We start from the raw sequence: 13120 nt of genomic DNA, 5'->3' as shown, positions 1-13120 counted from the left end.
AATCTATTGGGGGGGGGGGGAATCCTACGGTCTCCTGCTGCAATCTACTGGCCTATTTGCCACATGGTTAAAAAAACAAAACAAGAAAACCAAGAACAAAACACCAACAACCCACAGTTGCCATGGAAACAGAAGAAGAAGAAGGCGGGAGCCAAGCATAAGCCTGGATTGTTGGAGGAGGCATGTAACTTGCATATGTAAGTTCTCAAGGTTTGGAAAGACTTGTGGTTGAGATCTTGGAAAGCTGCTGCCAATTAAGAGTATACAATACTGAGCTAGATGGATTAATGGTGTAACTCAGCAGAAGACCTATTCAATATGTTGCATGTCAAAGTCCTCTAGAGCAAGAAGCGCTGTGCAACTTCAGCAGTCTCTCCAAAACAAAGGGCCTCAGGTAATGGAATGCATTCTATACAAACAGGGTTCACAGTCGAGTGCCCAGCTCAATGCAGACCACTGGGAGCTCAATAACCCCCTCGCCTTTTGCTGCTCTCCTGGAGCTGCAAAAAATAGGAGTGTGGGCTTCAATCCATGCTGGTAGACTGTGTCGGCTTGGTGGCATGGCCTGTATTGGACAGTGGATTTGGATTCCTCTGAGGAGGTAAAAACAAACCCCATCCTAACTATATTCTGCCTCCTCCTCCAGCAATCGCACTCCTGAATTAAAATGCAGAGGCCAAAGGCCTTCCAATAGATCTTGTGTTAAAAACAGCAGCATAAAGGCTGGTCTTGACCCTCGTCTAATTCCAAATCATTATGAGACAAGAGGACCAATGGATACTAATGCCAAAGGAGTCCTTCACCTACCACCTTCAGTAAATCACATCAGAGCTGCTGTAGTGTATAACAATCTCTTACTTTCTCAGCCGCACTCTCTTTTGTGCTGAGAAAATCTGAATGAAGTAAGGAGCACTTTCTGCACCAACCTCTGAGCTAGGGAAGAAAGACTCGTTACAGAGATGGAGCCTCTTCTGCCAGAACGTGGAGGTATGAGTGCACTTCATCCACAGTTGACTGTATGGCACACTTCTCTCTTGATTTACATGCATTTACAGAGAATGTGAAAATAAAGGAGCGTCCCCCCCCCCACACTGTTTGTCTGCCAACACATTCGTGCTTGCATATACCATGTACCGTATTTTTCTCTCTATTACACGCAGATTTTTTCTCCTAAAAAGGAAGGGGAAATGTCTGTGCGTGTTATGGAGCGAATGTGGGGGGTCCCTGGAGCCGATTAGGGGAGCGCAGGAACAAAAATCAGCAAAAATCAAATTGTGCGTTGTGTCGGAGAGGGAAACCTGAAAAGAGGAAGTGGCTGCTTTCCTGCATTCTGCCTCAGGGTCTTACTGCCCACCCTCCTCTGTTTCGTTGCTGTGTTTGCTCAAACGGAACAAAGAGCAGGCAAATCCCCTCCCCTCCAGGCAAGCAGAGGGGAAAGCAGAGGTCTTTCCTTCTAATTCCTCTCCGTGCTCCTCGCAGGCAGCCAGAAAACATGCAGGAGGAGAGAGAGAGCTGGCTTCGGTTTGGGGAAACTTTTGCCTTTCTTTTCTCCCTCCCGTTATATCCCTCTCCTGCTTTCTTAGCCAGCTGCTTCTCTGCACACCGCTCTCTTGTCCCTTCTGTGTTTTTCCTTCACTCCCCACTTAAAATGTAGTTACAAAGCATGGATCCACATGGATCCTCAGGATCTTTGCATTGGGCCACCCCAAATTCACCATCAGATCACATAGCAGCCTGCCCCCCAAAAATCACACACCCACTGTTGCCTGGGGCTGCAATGGTGCAAAAACGTGGTTAAAAAGCATAGATCCACATGGATCCTCAGGATCTTTGCATTGGGTCACCCCAAATTCACCATCAGATCACATAGCATGTCCATGGCTAGAGCCTGCCCCCCAAAAATCACGCACCCACTGTTGCCTGGGGCCGCAGTGGTGCAAAAACGTGGTTAAAAAGCATGGATCCACATGGATCCTCAGGATCTTTGGATTGGGCCACCCCAAATTCACCATCAGATCACATGTCTGTGGCCACAGCATGAAGCACAAAAATGATACATCCACTGTTTCATTCAGAATTTTTTTCCTCGTTTTCCTCCTCTAAAAACGATGTGCGTGTTATGGTCAGGTGCGTGTTATAGAGCGAAAAATACGGTACCTTTTATGAAGGAAGTGATATTTTAGTATGAGTATTCAGCTGAAAGCTCACACCATTTCCCAGGAAAATTGTCAACCAGATTGAAAAATGTTACCTACTTTGGACACTTTCCAGCCCGTCTTGGGAAGATGTTAGCTACTTTATTTAGCTTGCCATCACCTGTTCTGAGTTGTGCATGTGCCCTTAAGAGACATGCACGCCACTAAAACTGACTGCTTATGACGGTACATACTGACATCCCATAACAACATCACAGATGCACTGCCCAAATGCCACCTTCTTATTGCATCATCCCTGATTGGGTAAGATCACCCACGTGATTAATTTAAGAAGAGGAAAAATTAGCACCCATGGTAAATCCATGCTACTAAAAAGGATTTTTAAAGGGATGTTTGTATATTTTCAAAGTGTATAGCCCAAATCCAGATAAAGTCCACCATGCTTAAGTCCCACTGAAATTAATAACAAGTTGGGGCTCTTTTATGTCCCATCAATTTTAGTGGAACTTTAGGGTAACTAAGGTGGCAATACATGCACTCTTACCTGGGATTACGGTAAGTGCCATTGAGCTTAAAGGGTCTCGTGTCTGAATGGACATGTTTAGAACTGCATTGCGAATTTCGTTGAATCTGAGCCTAAGTTTTTTTTACCACTGCATTTCCTTGAGATATCTACTGGCAAATATTCAGTGGAGCCCTATTTAGGTTACGTTTCAATCAAAGTATTGTAAATAAGAGCAAGGGTAGGAGCCGAACAGCAAGAAGACACAGCATTTTGAGTAAGGTAAAAGAAAAACCATTTCTTTCATGAACCAAGATAATAATGCCAGTTTACTGGAGGACTGGACTGAAATAGGAGCAACTAGGAAGCGGGTGGCGCCGTGGTCTAAACCACAGAGCCTTGGGCTTGCCGATCAGAAGGTCGGCGGTTCGAATCCCCGTGATGGGGTGAGCTCCTGTTGCTCTGTTCCAGCTCCTGCTAACCTAGCAGCTCAAAATCACGCCAAAAAATGCAAGTAGGTATCGCTCCGGTGGAAAGGTAAACAGCGTTTCCGTGCGCTGCTCTGGTTTTGCCAGAAATAGCTTAGTCATGCTGGCCACATGACCTGGAAAAGCTGTCAGCGGACAAACGCCGGCTCTCTTGGCCAGTAAAGCAAGATGAGCGCTACAACCCCAGAGTCGTTCGTGACTGGACCTAATGGTCGGGGTCCCTTTACCTAGGAAGCCAACCAGTGTGGGACGCACAATGCTTCATGTGGCATATGATTGCTGGTTCTGACAAGAGTCGGATCCCTGAAAAATAATTCTAAAAGGCCCTCCCAGAATTCTCTGTGATGACCTGGGATTCTGCACCTGAGTGCTAGGAATCACACCTCATCGCTGACCTCCTTTAAAATGCAAGCTCATTAGAAGCCACTGGGATCTCCCTGCTTTTCTTGGATGGTGTGTGTGTGTGTGTGTGTGTGTGTGTGTGTGTGTGTGTGTGTGTGTGTCCAGCCTCCTAGCAGGTCACATAAAATGGCTTGCTCTGCCCCCGACCTTTTGTGAGTCTCTCCCTCCCCCTCTATGTCTCTGTCATTCCCTCTCTCCAACTTGTTTTCCTCTCGCTTTCCCTCGATGCCCCAAGACACCAATGTCTTGCCTTGTTCCCTAATCCACAGGCTCAGTTCTCATGGGGACAACCTTGCCTAAGGCAGGAAAAAGACTTTCTATTAGCCCTGGATTATTATGACTGCTTGTCAGTGGCATGCGCTCCCTTCTTTTCCTCACTGATGAATATTTGCTACAATCAGCATTTTTAATGCTTCTCATCGCTGCGCTGCATTAAGAGAAAAAGCAAAAACTCAGCCAGAGGAGGTCAGCTATAGTTCAGCAGTACCGCTTCAGAAACAAGAATATATTGCATTTGCATACTTATGCTAAAACTCTGTGCTAGATTTGCGTACTTGGAAAAGTTACTCAATAGATTCCAGTATTAAAAGTCTGGGGGAGCTAAGGGGGAGAGCTGCAGTAGAATACTTTTAGCATCTTGGTTTCATTTTGCCTCTCACTTATTTTCTATCTTTCTCCCGAGGTGCTCCACTTTGTAAACACACATGTGGCCTTTTTAGGTGATTGACCTAGATTCTCTCCAGATCACACAGAGTTCAACACTTCTTTTTTAACCTGCTTTAGGCTCCGCCCACCCAAAATGGAGTTCACTTCACCCACTGAAGTGACTACAGTACAAAAACACTCCAAGATCAGTGTTTGAAAACTTGCTTTGTGTGACGAAGAAACATATCATGGGGAGGGGGAGGGAAATGCTAATTATTGCACTGAAAATAACGTCACAAACTAATATATTGCATTGGCATCACAAGGATGGTCAATGCCACTTAATTTCTGTAAAGTAATTACAAAAATGGGGAATCTTTTTACTCCCTCCCTTCATGCGCTAAGATTTTGCAGGTTGCATTAATCTAGTGTTTTAGTGTGACAGCGGAAACACATCGCCTCTTCTGCAGCATGAAGAATGTTTTTCTTTCCTTCTACACCCTCCGCACCTGTTCCAACTTTATCATTCTGTTATTCTGCAACCTATAGGCCAGTTTTCACTTTGCTTGGCCGTTTCTCCCCTCCTTGTGGTGAAAAAGCTCAACCGTGCATCAAAGCTGACTGGTGATACAGTCCCCCCCTCCCCTGCTCACCCCCAGGGCTGTATGCACAAAGTCCCGATTTTTTATTTAATTTGCTATTTCCACATAAATATCACCTTTGACCATTTAATCTCAAAAGCAGCAACACAACGAAACGAAAAAGGTAAGCTAAAATGTAAACACACATCTTTTTTTAAAAAATAAAATAAAATAGAAAAGCATCTACAGTAAAAGATAGCATATCCGTATGAGCAAAAACTCTAGAGGCAGGGCAGAATATTGTAATTGCCCTTCTAAAAGGGCCAGAACATAGGTGTGGTAGCTTTCCCCTTAAGGGGGAATTGAGGAGCCACCACTGACAAGGCAGTGTTACTGGTAGATGACCATTTTGGCTCCTAAGCGGTGGTGGTAATACAGATCACTTTCATATTTTTTATATTTTTTTACAAAAAGCTTTACAACTTAACGAGGAGAAAAGAATGAGAAACGGAAAATCGGATTCTAATTGAAAGTGGGCATGTCCACACATTCCCATACAGCAGAAAAGGTAAACGCTAGTAGAACTGGCCCGGTACCTAGACTGACTCAAATGTAGGGTATCTAGAGAATGTCACATGACCGGTGTTTCCATTAGGAACATCCGCCTTGGCGTCCACCCTGAAAACTCAATACTTACTCTTGAACAGCTCTGGCTATAGAGAGAGCTGTGGATCCAGTTTCATTAACACTATCCAAGGTCACATTTGGCAGGTCGTCGTCATCACTGTCACTTTTAATTTGTCTGGGAGATAGGCCACGTGGGTCCATTTGTGCTGGGAAATAAAAGATACACAATGGATTAAAGTCAGCTTAGGGAACACCTCCAGCTAATTCTACTATATGCAATCATTGTACTCATTTCCTTTTACAGTGGTACCTTGGTTTAAGAACAGCTCAGTTTATGAACAACTTTAATTAAGAATGCTGCAAACCCAGAAGTAGGTGTTTTGGCTTGTGAACTTTGCCTTGGAATAAGAACATTTTGAGTGTGTTCCATTTGTAAACTGTCCCCTGCTGCCATGGGAAAGTGCGCCTTGGTTTAAGAACGCTTTGGTTTAAGAACGGACTTCTGGAATGGATTAAGTTCGTAAACCAAGGTACCACTGTACTTAAATATTCCTACCCCACCTTTTAGGCTCATGGGCTCCCATACTGGCTCACAGATATCTATAATCAATCCATAAAGCAATTAAGCAAACAAAAAGCAACTAAACCCTCTAACTTCATGATGAGAACAAATGCAAAACATGTGGCGGGCATGCAAAATGGTTAAAGAATACTAGGAAATGATATATAATGAAATTTAAAAAATGTTTAAAAAACATTTCCCCCAAAACTAGAGGCATTCCTTCTGGGAACGGTACAGAGAGAAGTACCCAGGAGTCAGAATTCTTCTTTTTTTTAACGTATGCCACCACAGCAGCTCAGATCTTGCTAGCCCCCAAATGGCGGGTGAGTGAGGTCCCTAGTAAGGAGGATTGGCAATTAAAAAATGATAGAATATGCAGAGTTAGCAGGTCTAACAAGCAAAATAAGAGGGCAAGAAGATCAAGCATATACAGATTGGAATTTTTTGTGGAGTATCTGGAAAACAATCAAAAATGCTAGCAGCATTAAGGTAAATTCAACAGTATGATTGGGGAATAAGGGGAGAAAATGAACTTAAATGGATATACAGTGGTACCTCCGGTTACGGATGGGATCCATTCTGGAGGCCCGGCCATATCCCAAAAATTTCGTAACTGAGGACGCCCTTCTGCACACACGCATGGTGCGATCGAGCGCTTCTGTGCATGCGGCAAAACCCGAAGATTCTGTAACCTGGAGGTTACGCAACACAAGGTACCACTGTATAAGGATATGCAGGAATGGTGGGGAAGATCAAAGGAGCCAGGGAAGGGGAAGAAGGAAAGTCATTGAATGTTTTTTTATTATAAAGAAAGATATTAACAGTGGAAATGTCTATTTGAATGCAAATGTGATTTTGGAAATGGTAATAATGAAAATTAAAAATTAAAAATTAAAAACAAAACATCACAGCGACCAATGCCAACCGACACCGGCACACTTAGGGATCCTCAGAGTTTGCGCATCATGCATAACAGATCTCAGCAACTCAGCATTTTGGGTAATCTACTTTATTTACATATTAACACACACACGGAGCACTGCAACATGGCTCCCTCTCTCTAGCATCAGACAGCAAAGAGAGAAAGAACAAATAGTCCCACTTCATGGAACACAGTAACACAAATATCCCGTCTCTGTCACTTCCCAGTCTGTGAAGTCAAAACATATAGCGTCATGTGATAGACAAAAATCCCATGTCTGCAATCATGGAGCAGGAATTCTAACACACTGATCTAAGAACTAGGGTTAGGGGGTGGGGTTAAAGAATTAGGCCTGCAGTTTGACCCTAAAGGTATTTTCTCAGAAGCGGGTCCCTCTTTGCTCAATGGGCTGATTCCTATTAAGGCAAAAATGGACCCAGCAACCCCATGTCTCCTCTTTGCTCTCCCGAACACCCAGTAAACAAAGATCTAAGACATGATGCCATCGCATTGCCATGTTCCACCTCCACACTTCATTGCCGCTGTGGGGGCAGAGGAACTGAAAGCACGATGACCTCATGCCAGGTCTTTTAATTTAGGAGGCATTAATGGGGGAGAAAGCAGGGAGGTGAGCTGAGGCGGCTGCTTCTGGCAGTGGCCCCCACACTTTATGTGAACGTCTCCCTTCAGCGCAAGTATTCTTAGAACTGCAGACAGCAATTACATCTATAGCAATTATCTGTGCTGGTACTACAGAAAACAGCCACCCCCAGGTAACCTGGGCGGTAAGAGACGTGAGGCTCACAAGAGCAATCTCACGTGACAGGCAAAATACAACACACAGCGCAAATGTGCAGCAGCAAAAACAACACCCCACCTTTTAAAAGCCACAAATCACACCTGGAAAGAATGCTACCTTTGTGTGCACATAATTACTTTCAGATTTAGGTAGCTTGACAATATGGACGATGAAAGCTTAACAAATGACACAGCATTTAGCTCTGAAGTAATAAGGTTTAAAGGGACACGGGTGGCGCTGTGGGTTAAACCACAGAGCCTAGGACTTGCCGATCAGAAGGTCGGCGGTTCGAATCCCCGCAACGGGGTGAGCTCCTGTTGTTCGGTCCCAGCTCCTGCCAACCTAGCAGTTCAAAAGCACATCAAAGTGCAAGTAGATAAGTAGGTACCACTCTGGCGGGAAGATAAACGGCGTTTCCGTGCACTGCTCTGTTTCGCCAGAAGCGGCTTAGTCATGCTGGCCACATGACCTGTGGAACGCCCTCCCATCAGATGTCAAAGCGATAAACATCTACCTGACATTCAGAAGACATCTGAAGGCATCCCTGTTCAGGGAAGTTTTTAATATGTGACATTTTAGTGTATCTTTCGTCTTTGTTGGAGGCCGCCCAGAGTGGCTGGGGAGGCCCAGCCAGATGGGCGGGGTACAAATAATAAATTATTATTATTATTATTATTATTATTATTATTATTATTATTATTATGTGGGATATATATTGAAGAATTCTTCTACCATACAAAAATACCTGCAGATGGCTTTGCACAAATTTATTGTAAATGAACGGGAGACTCAGGCCTAAGATTTAACCTGATTTAAGCCCTCCTGAAAGATAAGCTTATTCATCTGAAGTACAAAGGAACAAGTCCCAATCTCTATTTACTGTAGAGAAACAGAAAATACAGGAGGAGGAGAACATAAACTGGAAAAGACCCAACAGGAATCACAAAGATTTGATGACAGAGGCTTACATGGTGGGGGGGGGGGGGAGGTCAAATGCCTATCTCAAGAGGACTGAGCTCACCATAATCATCATCAGAATTATATTCGCAAAGGCACTCTATATTATCAAATCCTGTTGTGGCTTTCTGAGGGCCCTTGAAATGTTTGTTCTTCTCCTAAAAGCTCAATCCACAGATTTCTGTAATCAGACAGTATCAAATGGCCTAGTGGCTTTGCCCTCTGTAGTAGCGAACAGCTGGGATATTCAAGCAAGGAACAGGCAAATGCAATTTCTTAAGAGATACTTTAGAATTTTAAGGCAATCTTTTTCTCTCTTTTTTGGTCAATAATGCCAATTGCCTAACTAACCTCTACAACAAATCATGGGTTGTTGTTGCTTTGCTGCGAAGTTGTACGCGGCGACTCGAATCACTTGATTCATAGAACGTAAGAGACCATCAATTCCTAATTCCCCGTTAGCAAACTAAAGGGGGAAAACATCCTTCAGTATTAGAGCCTATTTGCAAATGATACTCCATCAACTTCATCACTTAGCTGTGGCTTTAAAATGGCAGCTATATTATCTTGCCCTTTCTGAATTATGCAACTAATTATGCAGTAAGTTTGCTAATGCGGTAAGACGATCATTTCTTGGACACGGAGGCTGAATATTAACATAGCTCCATGTGCAGGGACCCGCTGGCGGGCTGGGGGAGTGGGACTTCTAACAGAACTGTTGGCATGCTGAGATGCTGGTGTAGTGCCTTGAAAAAGCAGGGCACATCAAACCTGCAAAACTTGAGAGATCCTCTAGCTGAATGCAGCCCACAAAATGCCCGCTTTTGCTGCCCAGGTAGGAATCCTAAAGAAGTGTTGCCAAACACCTGGCAGGCCGGTCCAATATGTGGCTGCCTTCAGTTGAGAGCCAGTGTAGTGTAGTGGTTAAGACCGGTAGTCTCGTAATCTGGGGAACCGGGTTCGCGTCTCCGCTCCTCCACATGCAGCTGCTGGGTGACCTTGGGCCAGTCACACTTCTCTGAAGTCTCTCAGCCCCACTCACCTCACAGAGTGTTTGTTGTGGGGGAGGAAGGGAAAGGAGAATGTTAGCCGCTTTGAGACTCCTTAGGGTAGTGATAAAGCGGGATATCAAATCCAAACTCTTCTCTTCTTCTTCTTCTTGGACATGCAGAGGTTGTGCAGGCCTTCATACACACAGTGGCACCTTGGGTTACATACGCTTCAGGTTACAGACTCTGCTAACCCAGAAATATTACCTCGGGTTAAGAACTTTGCTTCAGGGTGAGAACAGAAATCGTCCTCCGGCGGCGCAGCAGCAGCAGAAGGCCCCATTAGCTAAAGTGGTGCTTCAGGTTAAGAACAGTTTCAGGTTAAGAATAGACCTCCGGAACGAATTAAGTTCTTAACCCGAGGTACCACTGTATTGAGCCCCACCTACACTCCAGCACAAGGAAGATTACAGAGAAATCACAATGTGCCCACGAGCTTTAAAGGTAAAGGTAAAGGAACCCCTGACCATTAGGTCCAGTCGTGACCAACTCTGGGGTTGCGGTGCTCATCTCGCTTTATCAGCCGAGGGAGCCGACGTACAGCTTCCGGGTCATGTGGCCAGCATGACTTAGCCGCTTCTGGCGAACCAGAGCAGCGCACGGAAACACGGTTTACCTTCCCGCCGGAGTGGTACCTATTTATCTACTTGCACTTTTGACGTGCTTTTGAACTGCTAGGTTGGCAGGAGCATTAGTGACAGCTCAATGTGTAGTTGTGCTCTGAAGATTTCTTCCCAAAAACCCAAAGAGTTTGCATCTGTCTTGGGACTGCCAAGGAATGCCTTTGAGTCAGGGGGAGGAGAAGAGTCAGAAGGAGACAGAGAGGAAGTGAAGGAAGGGGAAGAGGGAGAGAGCCAGGAGGTGGGAAGGCTCTCCGCTGCTGAAGCAGAGCCCCAGCACCGCACAGGGAGCTCAGGAACAGATGGAGAGCCTTTGGCACAGGAAAGGAGAGGGTTAAAGCTCAGGGATCAGAGAATTCCCATGAAGTTCCCCACCTCTTCTGTTGGAGGAGAAGCAGGAGAAGACCACTCCCCAAATCTGAACCGGACAATTCGGATGCATGATTGTACCATGCTGCTTGTACATATGTGAAATAAAGAACTGTAATAGGAATGGAATTGCCCAAAAGACGTTGGGTTGTTTTTGTACGCCACAACTGCAGCGAGATTTTTATTAGCCAAAAATTGGAAATCACAAGAAATACCAACAGTGGAAGATTGGCGGATGAAGATGATGGACTTTTTGGAGCTGGCCGACCTGACTGGAAGAATCCGTGATCAGAAAGAGGAGAAATATCAAGAAGATTGGAAGAAATTTAAGGGATATCTAGCTAAATATTATAATATAATATAAGTGGAAATACTTGCAAGTATTAAATTGGTTTAGGATTAAAGTATGTTGAATTGTATAATACTATGGATTGAGATTATGATGAAAAGAAAGGAAGTTAGTAATTTAAACTCATTAATTATATTAGAAAGTGAATATTGGAAAATTGCTAAAATGAGATTTAATGAAAATCAGTTAGGAAGGATTCGAGGAAGTCACTTAATAATGGAAATTAATTTGGATTCTAATTGGAAGAAATTTTATATGTTTGGGTTTTTTTATATGTTTTGTTTTTTGTGTTGTGTTGTATTTGTTATAAACCTGGAAAATTAATATTATTTTTTTTAAAAAAGTAAAATAAAGAACTGTCAATATCTCTCTGAGTGAGCAGAGGGTGCTTATTGCGAAGAGCATACACAAACCATCACAGCACCCCACTGTTGTTTGCATATATGTTAGAAAACAGGTAAATGTTTTAAATGTTCAGCTTTTGTTAGATCACGCCCAGTCTGTTTATAATCCACAAACAACACAAATGACGTGCCTTGTGAATTGACGTAGGGCCATCACAGTTTCTAATCATAAGCGAGTTCTGCTGTCAGAAATATGATGTATTGATTGTGCATAATTAGATTCATGCAACGCAACAACAACAACAACAACAACAACTGGAAGACATCACTTGCATTTGTCTGCACACTGATTTGCTGGCATTCCCGCCCCCTCCACCCCAGTAGCTTACTCTATACCTGGCTTTTCCATGATCTCCCATCACTTTTAATTGTGCTGCCCTTTCTGGAGGATTTAGTGAAGTGGACGAACACTTCCTAAATATAGGATGGGACCAGAAAGCTCAGAGACCTAAAGATAAGCTGTGATTGAAGGAAATGTTTTGAGGTGAAAGGGGGTGATTTCCTAAATCACTGCTACTGCCCTGTCACTTTTCAATTACTCCAACTTGCCTTCCTGCCCCCGTTATCGGCTGGCGCATAAGCTGACATTTCCAATAAATATCTCCACCTAAAGGCACCATCTAACACAAAGCAAATACTAACTACTCGTAGTACTACTTCTGCTACTATTGAGGCAGAATATCACCACAATAGGGACGCGGGTGCGCTGTGGGTTAAACCGCAGAGCCTAGGACTTGCCGATCAGAAGGTCAGCGGTTCGAATCCCCGCGACGGGATGAGCTCCCGTTGCTCGGTCCCTGCTCCTGCCAACCTAGCAGTTTGAAAGCACGTCAAAGTGCAAGTAGATAAATAGGTATCGCTCCAGCTGGAAGGTAAACGGTGTTTCCGTGCGCTGCTCTGGTTTGCCAGAAGTGGCTTAGTCATGCTGGCCACATGACCCGGAAGCTGTATGCCGGCTCCCTCGGCCAATAAAGCGAGATGAGCGCTGCAACCCCAGAGTCAGTCACGACTGGACCTAATGGTCAGGGGTCTCTTTACCTTTTTATCACCACCATATTATCCCACTGCTGAAATAATTTCACTGGGTGCCCATTAGCTACGTGCCCAGCCAAATGCTGCTTTGTTCCTTTCTTCAGGATAGGAAGATGCAATTCTCTATGTGTCTTCTTAAACTATATTTTTAAACTTGGTTTTATATGTGCAATTCTTTTAACTGTTTCACTATATATAACTCTTGTATGTATTTTATTATATTAAATCACTTCAGGATCCCTCACAGAAAATGAAATATTATTGCTGCTGCTACTAAATGTCTCTCAATATGTTCAAACAAACCCATTTTTGTTGAAGGTTGAGCCTTGCATTCAAGTTATATTAAGTTTCGAGACAAGGCCTAACCTTAAATTGAACCTATGTTTGTTATTTGTTTTGGAGAAGGTTTACAGCTTCGAAATTAACCCAAAGCAAAAAGCAAAACAAACAAACAAACAAACAAACCAACAGCAGAACACTGGGGGGGGGGGGGTGTTGGTATTGGTTACTGTTTTTAAAATATCCCATTGAGTTTAGAGAACACACATTTGGCAACAAATGGGAACTAATCTCATACAGAAAAAAAAATTTTTTATATCCTGAAGGAACAAACAAGGGTTGGTTTGCCCCCAATGTGTTTGTATAATATCCATATC

At 43.9% G+C, this 13120-nt stretch overlaps 1 protein-coding gene across 5 annotated transcripts in view; it reads right to left on the bottom strand.

Moving 5' to 3' along the window:
- Positions 1-13120, bottom strand: part of KLF12 (KLF transcription factor 12) — a 233232-nt gene that overhangs the window by 70635 nt on the left and 149477 nt on the right. For all 5 annotated transcript variants that reach the window (XM_077927774.1, XM_028728369.2, XM_028728371.2 and 2 more), the window contains one exon: positions 5472-5607. In XM_077927774.1, the coding sequence (XP_077783900.1) occupies positions 5472-5607 (136 nt within the window). The remainder of the gene's footprint in view (positions 1-5471; positions 5608-13120) is intronic.

Source organism: Podarcis muralis, chromosome 4, assembly GCF_964188315.1.
Source record: "Podarcis muralis chromosome 4, rPodMur119.hap1.1, whole genome shotgun sequence".
NCBI lineage: Eukaryota > Metazoa > Chordata > Lepidosauria > Squamata > Lacertidae > Podarcis > Podarcis muralis.
This window is presented reverse-complemented; position numbering and strand designations above follow the sequence as displayed.